The sequence below is a fragment of the Erpetoichthys calabaricus genome, chromosome 13 (genome assembly GCF_900747795.2).
Source record: "Erpetoichthys calabaricus chromosome 13, fErpCal1.3, whole genome shotgun sequence".
NCBI lineage: Eukaryota > Metazoa > Chordata > Cladistia > Polypteriformes > Polypteridae > Erpetoichthys > Erpetoichthys calabaricus.
In genome coordinates, this window is record NC_041406.2 from 62,976,929 (window position 1) to 62,989,494 (window position 12,566).

The 12,566-nt window shown below is 37.2% G+C and overlaps 1 protein-coding gene across 3 annotated transcripts in view; it reads right to left on the reverse strand.

The window, feature by feature from the left end:
* Positions 1-12,566, reverse strand: part of ppp1r9a (protein phosphatase 1, regulatory subunit 9A) — a 286,652-nt gene that overhangs the window by 19,574 nt on the left and 254,512 nt on the right. For all 3 annotated transcript variants that reach the window (XM_051935819.1, XM_051935816.1, XM_051935817.1), the window contains exons 13-17: positions 11,968-12,238; positions 11,519-11,570; positions 11,247-11,330; positions 8,201-8,378; positions 5,417-5,536 (exon numbers count right to left, since the gene is read on the reverse strand). In XM_051935819.1, the coding sequence (XP_051791779.1) occupies positions 5,417-5,536; positions 8,201-8,378; positions 11,247-11,330; positions 11,519-11,570; positions 11,968-12,238 (705 nt within the window). The remainder of the gene's footprint in view (positions 1-5,416; positions 5,537-8,200; positions 8,379-11,246; positions 11,331-11,518; positions 11,571-11,967; positions 12,239-12,566) is intronic.

Genomic DNA, 12,566 nt, shown 5'->3' on the forward strand with positions numbered 1-12,566 from the left:
CCACTCTCTGTGAAGCAAAAAGCTCATGAACTTTCACTGTCCTGAAAGCTATTCTCCATACAGCCTTGAAAATGGATGCCCTGATCTAGCTCTAAGATACGGTCTGTCAAACCAGTGACTAAAGCCCTGCCTGAGAAGACTGAGTAGCAGCATTACTTCAAAAAGGGAGGTTCAGTGCTTACACTCTTGTACAAGAAAGATTTGTTTTCTTTTTTGAAACTCTGTGGGTTGTATTTTTCTGTTTAGCATTAGAGGTGCTCTGCTTACTGCCAAGGGCGCCATTATACATGACAGGACCTGAGACACAATTGTCCTATAGGGCCTCTTCCTCAGCCTTAGATGTACAACGTAATGGTCATTTAACAAAAGTTTTATTAACAGTGCCTATTTTGTTTCCTTTCTGTCCAAATGCAAATGATTATCAGTGCTGATTTTGCAACAGTGCATACCAAATGCTAGAAAATATCCTTTAAACATCTTGTAAATCAAAAACGTAGGTAACACTTTAAAATTACTTTCATTAATAAAGCATTAACAAGCATTATGTAATGTTTAACAGATCATGAGCTCATGTTCATTCAAATAGTTATAAATGTCATTAAATGACAATTCATACATTAGGTAATGTACTTGTAAACATTTACAAATGATTTAACAAATGGCTAGTAAGGCATTTTTTACCATCGGTTAACATATTATTGATGTTGAGACTGCATTCATTAATGTCTGTCTGATGGTGACAAATATCTTTAATACTTTCAAATGTTTTATTTATCATTACTTATCATTATTGTGTTGTTCATGAGTTGTATAGTCTGCATAACTGGTTATTTCATGCTCTGCCCTGCTTGTAACAATGCAAGAATTTTTGCCAGTTTTCACTTATTTTTATATCACTTATTCATTAGAGGTTAATGTTTTTGCAGTACCCGATCTATGGTTGGAACTCTTCATGCATTATAGAGGTTTGCACATGTTTATGAACCATTTATTCATTAGTGGTGGAGGTTTTTGCAGTACCTCATCTATAGCTGCAACTATTCACGCATTAGACAGGCGTGTAAATGAGTAATTAATACATAAATAGGCACTGGGCTTCAACATGACCAGGTCTGAAGAAGGCAGTGGAAGGTAAGGAGTAGTTTGGTGAACAGCTTACTTTTATCCTTGTAACAGAAATTAATGGCAGGTACAACTCAATTTGAACCAAAACTTCATATGTATTGCCTTAATGACAGATTTATGATAAAACATTACACTACTGTGGTATCAACAAGTATTATTATTTTTATTTTTACCAACATTACTTTTCAATTTATCAAAATTGCAAGGAACAGCATTTATACTGACACAGAAATACATGCATATACAAACAGAAAATGGAAAATTATTATTATGATAAATAATAAGTAGTTTTTGTCAGCTGATGTTAGATCAAATTTTACTAGTCTATGAAATACTATTACTTTGGTGAAAATAGGAAAAATAATTTTTTATCAAAAAATGTACAGAATATGTTTATTTAAGAATGAACCAGCTAATCCCTAGACAATTAGAGCAAATACATTGGTGCATTTAGTCCTCATTGGTATTGTCTTGAAATGTCATGAAATTGTCTGCCCAATGCTCCATTTTAATACAAAATACATTAGCTAAAGTATGAATTATCATTTAATGACATTTATAACTATAAGAACAAACATGAACTCATGATCTGTTAAACATTATTGTTAATGCTTTATTAAGAAAAGTTATCATAAAGTGTTACAAAAAGTAAATAATAGGTCTTATCTAACTGTACTAATTTCTACAAATTCTTCTTCTGAGCTTTTAAAGTTACAAAGTCATTAATGACATCGGCCAAATTCACTTGAGGACCCTGAAGGTCCCATTTGATGGACAGGACTATAAGAGTGTTCAGTGTCTCTTGGTACATTGTTAAGTATAAGTAATATTTAATCAATTATAGTTAACTAAAACAATGCACTCTCCCAGCCACAGCAAATAATAACATGTTAAAAAATAAACAGTGCAATGCACACATCCATGTAAATGCTCAGAAGCTTCACTTCTTCTATGGCATTAAGCAGTCCAAGAGGTGTCAGTTCATCTTTAAAAGCGGCACAGTACATCTTCCTCATCAGTCTGTTGTCAAATCATCAGATGTTGTTACTAATGGTGCTGCTACAAAAACAATGATTTTTTTACACAAACTGTCCTGGGAGACCCACTGTTACCATTTTCCAACTTTTGGTGCCTCCCTTACTGCTAGGATTGATTTTAACTCCTAATGCCTCTGTAGTGAAAAAGGCATTTCAGAAAATGGGGAGATTAGAGTCTTAGTGATCAGAGTGTCTTTAATGGTGCTTGTAAATAGTGTGTGTCCTGCTACAGTACATAAGAAGTTAGATATTTAAAATACAAAAATGTTTACTGCAATGAAAGAGAACTGTGCAAAAGTTTTAGGCAGGTGTGAAAAAATGCTGTAAACAAAGAATGCTTTCAAAAATGGAAGTGTTAATCATTTATTTTCATCAATCAACAAAATGCAGTGAATGAACAAAAGAGAAATCTAAATCAAGTCAATATTTGGTGTGACCACCCTTTGCCTTGAAAACAGCATCAATTCTTCTAGGTACACTTGCACACAGTTTTTGAAGGAACTCGGCTGGTAGGTTGTTCCAAACATCTTGGAGAACTAACCACAGATCTTCTGTGGATGTAGGCTTCCTCACATCCTTCTGTCTCTTCATGTAATCCCAGACACACTCGATGATGTTGAGATCAGGGCTCTGTGGGGGCCATGCCATCACTTCCAGGACTTCTTGTTCTTCTTTACGCTGAAGATAGTTCTTAATGACTTTGGCCGTATGTTTGAGGTCATTGTCCTGCTGCAGAATAAATTTGGGGCCAGTCATACGCCTCCCTGATGGTATTGCATGATGGATAAGTATCTGCCTGTATTTCTCAGCATTGAGAACACCACTAATCCTGACCAAATCTCCAACTCCATTTGCAGAAATGCAGCCCCAAATGTTCAAGGAGCCTCCACCATGCTTCACTGTTGCCTGCAGACACTCATTATTGTACCACTCTCCAGCCCTTCGTCGAACAAACTGCCTTCTGCTACAGCCAAATATTTCAAATTTTGACTCAACAGTCCAGAGCACCTGCTGCCATTTTTCTACACCCCAGTTCCTATGTTTCTGTGCATACTTGAGTCGCTTGGCCTTGTTTCCACGTCGGAGGTATGGCTTTTTGGCTGCAACTCTTCCATGAAGACCACTTCTGGCCAGACTTCTCTGGACACTAGATGGGTGTACCTGGGTCCCACTAGTTTCTGCCGGTTCTGAGCTGATGGCACTGCTGGACATCTTCCGATTTCGAAGGGTAATAAGCTTGATGTGTCTTTCATCTGCTGCACTGTTTCCTTGGCCGACCACTGCGTCTACGATCCTCAACGTTGCCCATTTCTTTGTTCTTCCTCAAAAGAGCTTGAACAGCACATCTTGAAACCCCAGTCTGCTTTGAACTCTTTGTCTGGGAGAGACCTTGCTGATGCAGTATAACTACCTTGTGTCTTGTTGCTGTGCTCAATCTTGCCATGACATGAAACTGTCTTCCACAACCTCACCTTGGTAGCAGAGTTTGGCTGTTCCTCACCCAGTTTTAAGCCTCCTACACAGCTGTTTCTGTTTCAGTTAATGACTGTGTTTCAACCTACGTGTGACATTGATGATCATTAGCACCTGTTTGGTATAATTGGTTGATCAGACACCTGACTAGAATCCAACAAAATCCCTGACTTTGTGCAAGTGAACCTATAAGAATTGATGCTGGTTTGAAGGCAAAAGGTAGTAACACCAAATATTGATTTGATTTTGATTTTTCTTTTGTTCGCTCACTTTGCATTTTGTAAATTGATAACAATAAACAATCATTTATATTTCTGATAGCATTCTTTGTGTACAGCATTTTCTCACACATGCGTAAAACTTTTGCACAGTACTATATATATATTTTTAACAAATACATTTATGAATGTTATGCAGAGAGCAATGTTATCACAACCATTGATATACTAGTGGATAAAGCCTCTAGAGTAAAGCTTCAATTTATAGAGGTAAATATTAAAATTAAATTTAATCAAATAATTTAATATAAAGATAAAAAGTAGGTATAAACAATAATGCTAGGTCTTGCAACAGGATATCAAAATAATAACCAAATGGGCAAAAATCTGAATTTCATCCTTCTATTATTATTTTAAAGACAGTCACCTTCACTGTACACAGACAGTGTGGACTAACATACTAGTCACTCAACTTTAAAGTACAACCTTAATGGATTAATGTTTCTCTCTAGACCACTATGTGATCCCTGAACTAATTCTTTCATTAACAAAAATGGAAAAAAAACGTTTATAATTGCAGTACTGTAAGCTCTATATGTGATAAGCAGTCCATGGCAAAGCTTTATTTTTAAAGAAATAATCAGGTCGTGGAGGTTGCAGGCTCCAAACGGGTGCTGCTCAGAGGATCATTAGGGTGCTTGGCTAATCATGCATTCACGTGCAAAAGCGGGAGGATCAGTCAGGTGCCTCATTCACACCACGAAGTAGGTGGAGGTCCACACCTGCACCCAACAGAAGAAGAAAAGAAATCAGGTCAGATCAATGAGAGAGAATGGAGGTTACGGGAGGAAAAAGAACCAGGACGGGACGGTGAGGAGCCCATGTGTCAATGAGTGGAGGCAGGACATCGGGAGGGTGCCCTGAGGAAGCAAGACGCTGATGGACTAGCTGAGGGAGACGTGAGTGGGTAAGTGCGGAGTCCTATGGTAGGAACCCACACCCAGGATTGTTGGATGATTGTACCCGTTGGCAGGTGTCTCATGTGGCAAGGTCCTGGTGGGATAAGCCTGGGAGGTGTACAATTTTAGAAAGAGGCATTGGGGATTGTGTCTGTTTTTAGAAGAACGAACCTGACTGAGATTTTAACCTCATTGTTAAAGTATTATTTATTGATTTTAGACTTCACCACAAACTTGATTTTATTGGATTTATGGAAGACTTTTATGCATTGCAATTTTGAACACTTTTGTTTGGTTTTAATAAAAACACTCAACACTTTCCACCAACCACTTTCTGACTGTGTGGGTCCTCATTGACCCGACACATCTCGGTTCGTGAATATCGATGATTCCCAGCTCAAGAAGCTCCTGGAAGCCACCAAAAAGCCATCCCAGACTGTCGCACTATAACACTTGGACCTGATATAAATTATAAAATGTTTATACAGAACAATTTGCAAATTAAAAGATTGCTTGCTTTGCTATGCAATACCACCAAGTTGCTGTAGACCTATTCAGGCTGCTATAGAGAAGTTGTAGGGACCACTTGTATAATTTTACTTACTTCATCTGAAGACAACATCATGGTTTGGGATCTTCCGGTTACTTTTGGTTCTGCTACTAAACCACCAAGATCTGCGGAACTTGTGCTGCTGGGACTTAAGTCTTCATTGAATGCAAAATTCTAAAGAAAACAATTGAACATAAAAAGCATTAGAACCACTAAAAGCACACAGCAAGTCTAACAATCCAATTTAGGGTTTAGTTTCTGGCCTTCAATATGTAGATACAAAATGGGTAATTACGATATAATTTGTACAAAGAAATACCTTAAATGAAACCCTCATATAATGTCACACTCTCACATAATTGAAAATAAGAAAATAATTAATGGTTCAGAGTAGAAGTCAGACTCCCCCATTTATAGGCACATGAATTAAATACACGGATTTAAAATAGGGCAGTTGTGATTTATAGAAGGAAAAGCTAAGCTGCAATATAAGTGATCCCCCATAGACTCATTACACAATTGCCATAAAAACATAACACGGATAACAAATAAAATAAAACACTTGTTCAGAACACTGTGCTTGAAATCTTTGATTCTCACTAGTGAGGCATGCAGGGGGTGCTCGACTCCCACAAACCCAACACAGACAGAAGCAGGACACAAGTTCAGCCACACAAGGGTTTTATTTTTCTTGTGGGACTTGCTTTTACACCCACCTACCCAGTACAGAGCATAGTCTAAAGCACAATAATAGCACTTTGCCTTCTCTTCTTTCTCTCTCGCTCTCTTGTCTGTCTTTCTTCTGTCTCCACTTCTACCAGCAAGTGTCTTCCTCTCCTTCCCGACTCTTGCTCCCTGAATGGAGTGAGGCGGCTTCTTTTATGGAAGCGCTCCAGGTGTCTCCATTCAGTAGAACTTCTGGGTGTGGTGAAAGTCCTGCAATAAAGAGCTCAGCAGTTCTCTATGTGGTGACCATAGATCACAACAGGCCCAAGCTTCCAAGCTCCAAGCCAGGGGGGCTGCCCTCTGCTATTCTGGGTGAGATAACACCACGTATAAGCTCTTTTCTCTGGTAATTCCATTACAAGGGCATCCCGGCCGGGTATAGTCCCAGCCGTCCACCACCCGGGGAAATACACAAAGCACATGTAAGAAATATTGTGTGTAGCTGGGACACAGTGTCCTTTGGAGTATTTATGGAGACAGAGTTGACAATTTGACTGTATTGCAGTATCACAGTATGTCTTCTTCATGTTCATGTCTTCTTCATCATGTAACAATGCAGACTGTCCCAGCACTGGGCTTCTGTTTTTCCATCTACAAATGGCCATTGTGATTTTCATTTAGATAGTGTTGGTTACAAGTGAAAAAGGTCTGATAAAATATATTTCATCCTTTCCTGAAATTTAAATAAAGATGTACAGACTTTTGAAATACACTGGACATTCTCTTCCAGCCAGTCTCGGAGATCAGCTACAAAAGCTCATATACAGTAGCTTGTCATTTAAATTAAAACAGTTTTTGATGGACAATTATTAATAAATGAAAGTTTTTTTCATATTGCTGATGATGACTTTATGGTTGGAGTGTAACTTAAATACATTCATAAAATACATCATTAGTGTTGTCTGTTCGTTGTAACGTGATTTTTTAATATTTTTGCCTTGGAATGCACTTCAACAGTTACTTTAATGTGGTGATGCTACATAAACATGTCGGAGGCCTATCAATATGCAACTTTATAAGAACATACTAATCTGGACAGTATCTGCACACAGTTCACAGCTCACAATAAAATATTTGGATATCTGCAAGATTCTGTGGGCTTGTTCTTTAATGTACATTTTTTACCATAATAGTCTGACTTGCCCTATCAGTTCTCATTAGCATTACGGAAAACAGCAATTTTTAGCACTAAGCTAAAGCTAGTATAAACAACATAGTTATAACTCAAAGCCTAATATGGGTGATTTGGGCTAAAGTTAAGCTACATAATCTCAATAAAATCACACAACCAAAATGCAGAATCCATGTTTTTTCCCAAAATACAACCTGGAAAAAATATGGAAGTTACAGTATATTTTTAACAACAGATCAACAGAAGAGAATACATAGAGATGATTAAAGTTATAACCTTCATAAAACAAAACTAGTTTATTATAATGGCCAATTACTTTGACAATATTAATATGAATGTTGCTCTCCTTCGTATTTTGTGTTTATTAAAAATAAAATCCCAGGAAGCATTTTGTGTTGCTTCTAGACTTACTGTACATATGTCAACTTTGTATCATATGCGTGTCCCAAATCTGTCTCATTGCATTTATATCCCACAGCATGTTCTTGTGGTATAAGAAAGCCTGCCTCAGAATAACCTTCAAATGAACACGACACATTGTATCCCAAAACATAAACTACCAGAAGGCACTAGAAGCCCCCTTTCAGTTTATATGTAATGCAACAAAAGTGTAGTTAGGTCATAACCTTGATGTTTCATTAATCTTCTAACAATAATATAATCTACCAAAAAAACTAGAGAAGAAGAAGGACCCAACAGCAGACATTAACCAATTTATCTAATGCACATTAATTAATTATTATTGTTCATGCTCATAAAAATACTTATGAACCCTTTCAAATCACTTCAGGTTCTTTTTTTTCAATAACCCACATATAATGTACTGTTTGACTCATCTGGTTGTCTAGTTATGCAAGATTTCAACCTTTTTGAGAGTCCCCCCCCATTTTTAATCCTCTAGACCTGAAAAAAAATCATATTTAGGTTATTGTTTGACCTAACTTTGTGCAGGAAATTACAAGATTACAAAGATGTCTTACCTTGGTTTTGTGTTTGTCAGGACTGTTCTCCGAGGACGGCTCTGTTGAACTAGTGGGTGAAGGAAGGTTATTTGAACCTTTTGCTCCTTCTCCTAACCAAGGGGATGTCACTTTAGGTGGCAAGGCAGATGGCATACAAGGCATGTTGACTGAGCATTCCATGGTCTCTTTGGAAGCCCTGTGGAATTTAATTTTAAAATTGTTCAGCTTAGTATGAAACCACAAGAACAAGGAGATTTTCTTTCAAGCTGACATTTCTGAAATGTACAAAATAGTGCAGAATGTACACCTGGCACATTTCAAATACCTCCCAAAGATATTTTGCTATGGGCCTATCTGAAGATCCCTTCTGTTCAAGTCATTAAGCACACTTTTGCATATGTTGTCTGACTTTCTTGCAGTCTCTACGTTTTGTATTTCTGTATCAGAGTTTTGGTTCTATGCTTTCTTGAGACTCCTTTTCATTCTTCAGGTTTTTCTTCTTGTGGAACTTTTTGTGCTCCTTCTGTTATCATGTAAGACTCAGCTGGATAACACTCTTAAACACTTTCTGGGGTTTAAAATGCTGTTGACTTTTAGCGAAGTGGAAAAGCTTCAGGCCCAGTTAGTTATTTGGTACAATTTTACTTAAAATGTCTCTCTTAAATTAGGTACATTCTGGCTATTAGGTGCATATACAGAATTCAGGAGAAATACAATGCGAATACTTCCATACTAAATACTGATATCAATATACTGTCCACAATTCTTGGAAAGAAAACAGTTTGTTTCCTTCTATTATTTCATAGGATTAAACCAGGTTTGTTAAAAGCAGATAATAAAATGTTTATAGTATGTTCAATGTCATATACAGTGGTGTGAAAAACTATTTGCCCCCTTCCTGATTTCTTATTCTTTTGCATGTTTGTCACACAAAATGTTTCTGATCATCAAACACATTTAACCATTAGTCAAATATAACACAAGTAAACACAAAATGCAGTTTGTAAATGGTGGTTTTTATTATTTAGGGAGAAAAAAAAATCCAAACCTACATGGCCCTGTGTGAAAAAGTAATTGCCCCCGAACCTAATAACTTGTTGGGCCACCCTTAGCAGCAATAACTGCAATCAAGCATTTGCGATAACTTGCAATGAGTCTTTTACAGCGCTCTGGAGGAATTTTGGCCCACTCATCTTTGCAAAATTGTTGTAATTCAGCTTTATTTGAGGGTTTTCTAGCATGAACCGCCTTTTTAAGGTCATGCCATAGCATCTCAATTGGATTCAGGTCAGGACTTTGACTAGGCCACTCCAAAGTCTTCATTTTGTTTTTCTTCAGCCATTCAGAGTTGGATTTGCTGGTGTGTTTTGGGTCATTGTCCTGTTGCAGCACCCAAGATCGCTTCAGCTTGAGTTGACGAACAGATGGCCGGACATTCTCCTTCAGGATTTTTTGGTAGACAGTAGAATTCATGGTTCCATCTATCACAGCAAGCCTTCCAGGTCCTGAAGCAGCAAAACAACCCCAGACCATCACACTACCACCACCATATTTTACTGTTGGTATGATGTTCTTTTTCTGAAATGCTGTGTTCCTTTTACGCCAGTTGTAACGGGACATTTGCCTTCCAAAAAGTTCAACTTTTGACTCATCAGTCCACAAGGTATTTTCCCAAAAGTCTTGGCAATCATTGAGATGTTTCTTAGCAAAATTGAGACGAACCCTAATGTTCTTTTTGCTTAACAGTGGTTTGCGTCTTGGACATCTGCCATGCAGGCCGTTTTTGCCCAGTCTCTTTCTTATGGTGGAGTCGTGAACACTGACCTTAATTGAGGCAAGTGAGGCCTGCAGTTCTTTAGACGTTGTCCTGGGGTCTTTTGTGACCTCTCGGATGAGTCATCTCTGCGCTCTTGGGGTAATTTTGGTCGGCCGGCCACTCCTGGGAAGGTTCACCACTGTTCCATGTTTTTGCCATTTGTGGATAATGGCTCTCACTGTGGTTCGCTGGAGTCCCAAAGCTTTAGAAATGGCTTTATAACCTTTATCAGACTGATAGATCTCAATTACTTCTGTTCTCATTTGTTCCTGAATTTCTTTGGATCTTGGCATGATGTCTAGCTTTTGAGGTGCTTTTGGTCTACTTCTCTGTGTCAGGCAGCTCCTATTTAAGTGATTTCTTGATTGAAACAGGTGTGGCAGTAATCAGGCCTGGGGGTGGCTACGGAAATTGAACTCAGGTGTGATACACCACAGTTAGGTTATTTTTTAACAAGGGGGCAATTACTTTTTCACACAGGGCCATGTAGGTTTGGATTTTTTTTCTCCCTAAATAATAAAAACCATCATTTAAAAACTGCTTTTTGTGTTTACTTGTGTTATATTTGACTAATGGTTAAATGTGTTTGATGATCAGAAACATTTTGTGTGACAAACATGCAAAAGAATAAGAAACCAGGAAGGGGGCAAATAGTTTTTCACACCACTGTATACTGCATAGCTTCCCTCATCTTGCCATCTTTGGATGAGGAAAAAAACACTTTTCCATTGGTTAATTATTTACCAGATAATTCAAATCTGGTTTTAGACACAGTACAATTGAATGGGTTAAATTACTATACTCCAGCCAGAAGCTTCAATATTTACAAATAATATAAGTTATGATTAATTTGTTTTACAGTTTGGGGTGACCATTGTCGCAGATTTTCTATTTATGCAAACGACAAGAAATTCAGAGGAATTGTAAAGGAAGGATATGAACATAAAGTATCTTTGTCTGATGAAGGCACAGTGCTTTCTAGTACTTTGGTACATAAGTATTATTTCAATAACTACTAAATATATTGGGAAGAGTTCTACAAAATTTCAAGGCTCAAAATTAATTTGATTAACAGCATAATATTTCTTGCAAACAGAATTAACTGAAATTTATGAATAAATGGATATGTTCTAGAATACTGAATAAATTCCTTAAGGATTAAAAAAAGTATCTGATGAGTCAAATATTTTGTTTACTTTTGTACCAGATTAAAATGTTCTGGGATTATCACTAATGCTTTCTGCATACCTGCTTGAAGATGATAAACGGCTGACGTCTTTATCTTTCCCTTTTTCTTTCTTCCCTTTACCCCGGCTTCTTCTCAAGGGAGCTCTGTAAGCATTAAAAAAGCTCAATAAAGCTACCCTGAAGCAGTGTGCCATGTACAGTACCTGCCTTTCAAAGATCTGAAATGTAATGGTTTTTCAGAAGTATTATTTACAACTCACAATGGAAGTAATGCTTTATTTCAAGGGCATTTATGTCTACAAGTGAACTGCAATGTGAAGCAAGTGTCTTACCCAAGGTCAATAAGTTTTTTTTTCAGTTTCCCTTCATGTCCAGCAGATGAGCCTGCAATTACAGGAGACAGGGGATTTACTAAAAAAGAAATATATCAAATTGATTAAATTAGCAGGTAAAAAAATAGCATTTTGAATTCTTTGTTAAAACATAACCATAACACAAAGTTAATAGTAGAAACATATTTTGCAAATATAAACAAGGCAGAAAAGGGAAATGACTAGATTAGTACTTTAGATATTAAATGACATTATAATAGAAAATTTAGATAGATTTATGTATAATGAAACATAAAAAAATATCTGGGACTATTAAATTAATATTCCAGAAGTACTTGGAACTTTTGCTCATGAGTCAGTTCTTCACACCGATTTAAAATGAATTGTTTAGTTAGAAACTAAGTACCATGTCCTTGATGACTGCATGACGCAGCATCTGGAGATATTACCTTCAGACTTTTCTTGCCGAGTTGGATGATGCAAAGGAGATCCTTCTGAGCTATGACCAGACTTGGAAGGTGATGAAGATGGGGTATCTCCAAATGTCTGTTTTCCAGTCAGGTCTATTCCATCTTCCTGACTTTCTGCTGTACACTCAAGTGAAAATGCCACCGGTGACAATGAGGAGGCACCAGAATCTGATGCTGGAGAACATGACCTGAGAGAAGGAGGGATAGGGCACTTGGTGCAATGTGGAGGGCTACCAAGGACTTCTGAGGCCTGTGGATGCAAATTGACAAACAAAAAATTGAAAGTACAATCCCTCAGTATTGTACATAATACTAATTTAGTAATTCAGTTACCATTTTAGTAGTGATGAGCACAGGGGGTTCCAGAAGAAATATGCTGACAGGGACTTCATTTAGAGAAAAGGAGTTCCTCACATAGTTTATTGATGTTTTTTTAGATGACCCAAAGTGGATTTGCTAACCAGAGACCAACTGGTACTCTTTACAATTTTAGTTCCTAGCTTGTGCTTGTTGGTAAATAGATATATTTTTACTTTCAGTGACTTAGATTAGGAAAACAACCTGATTTAGAAACTGAC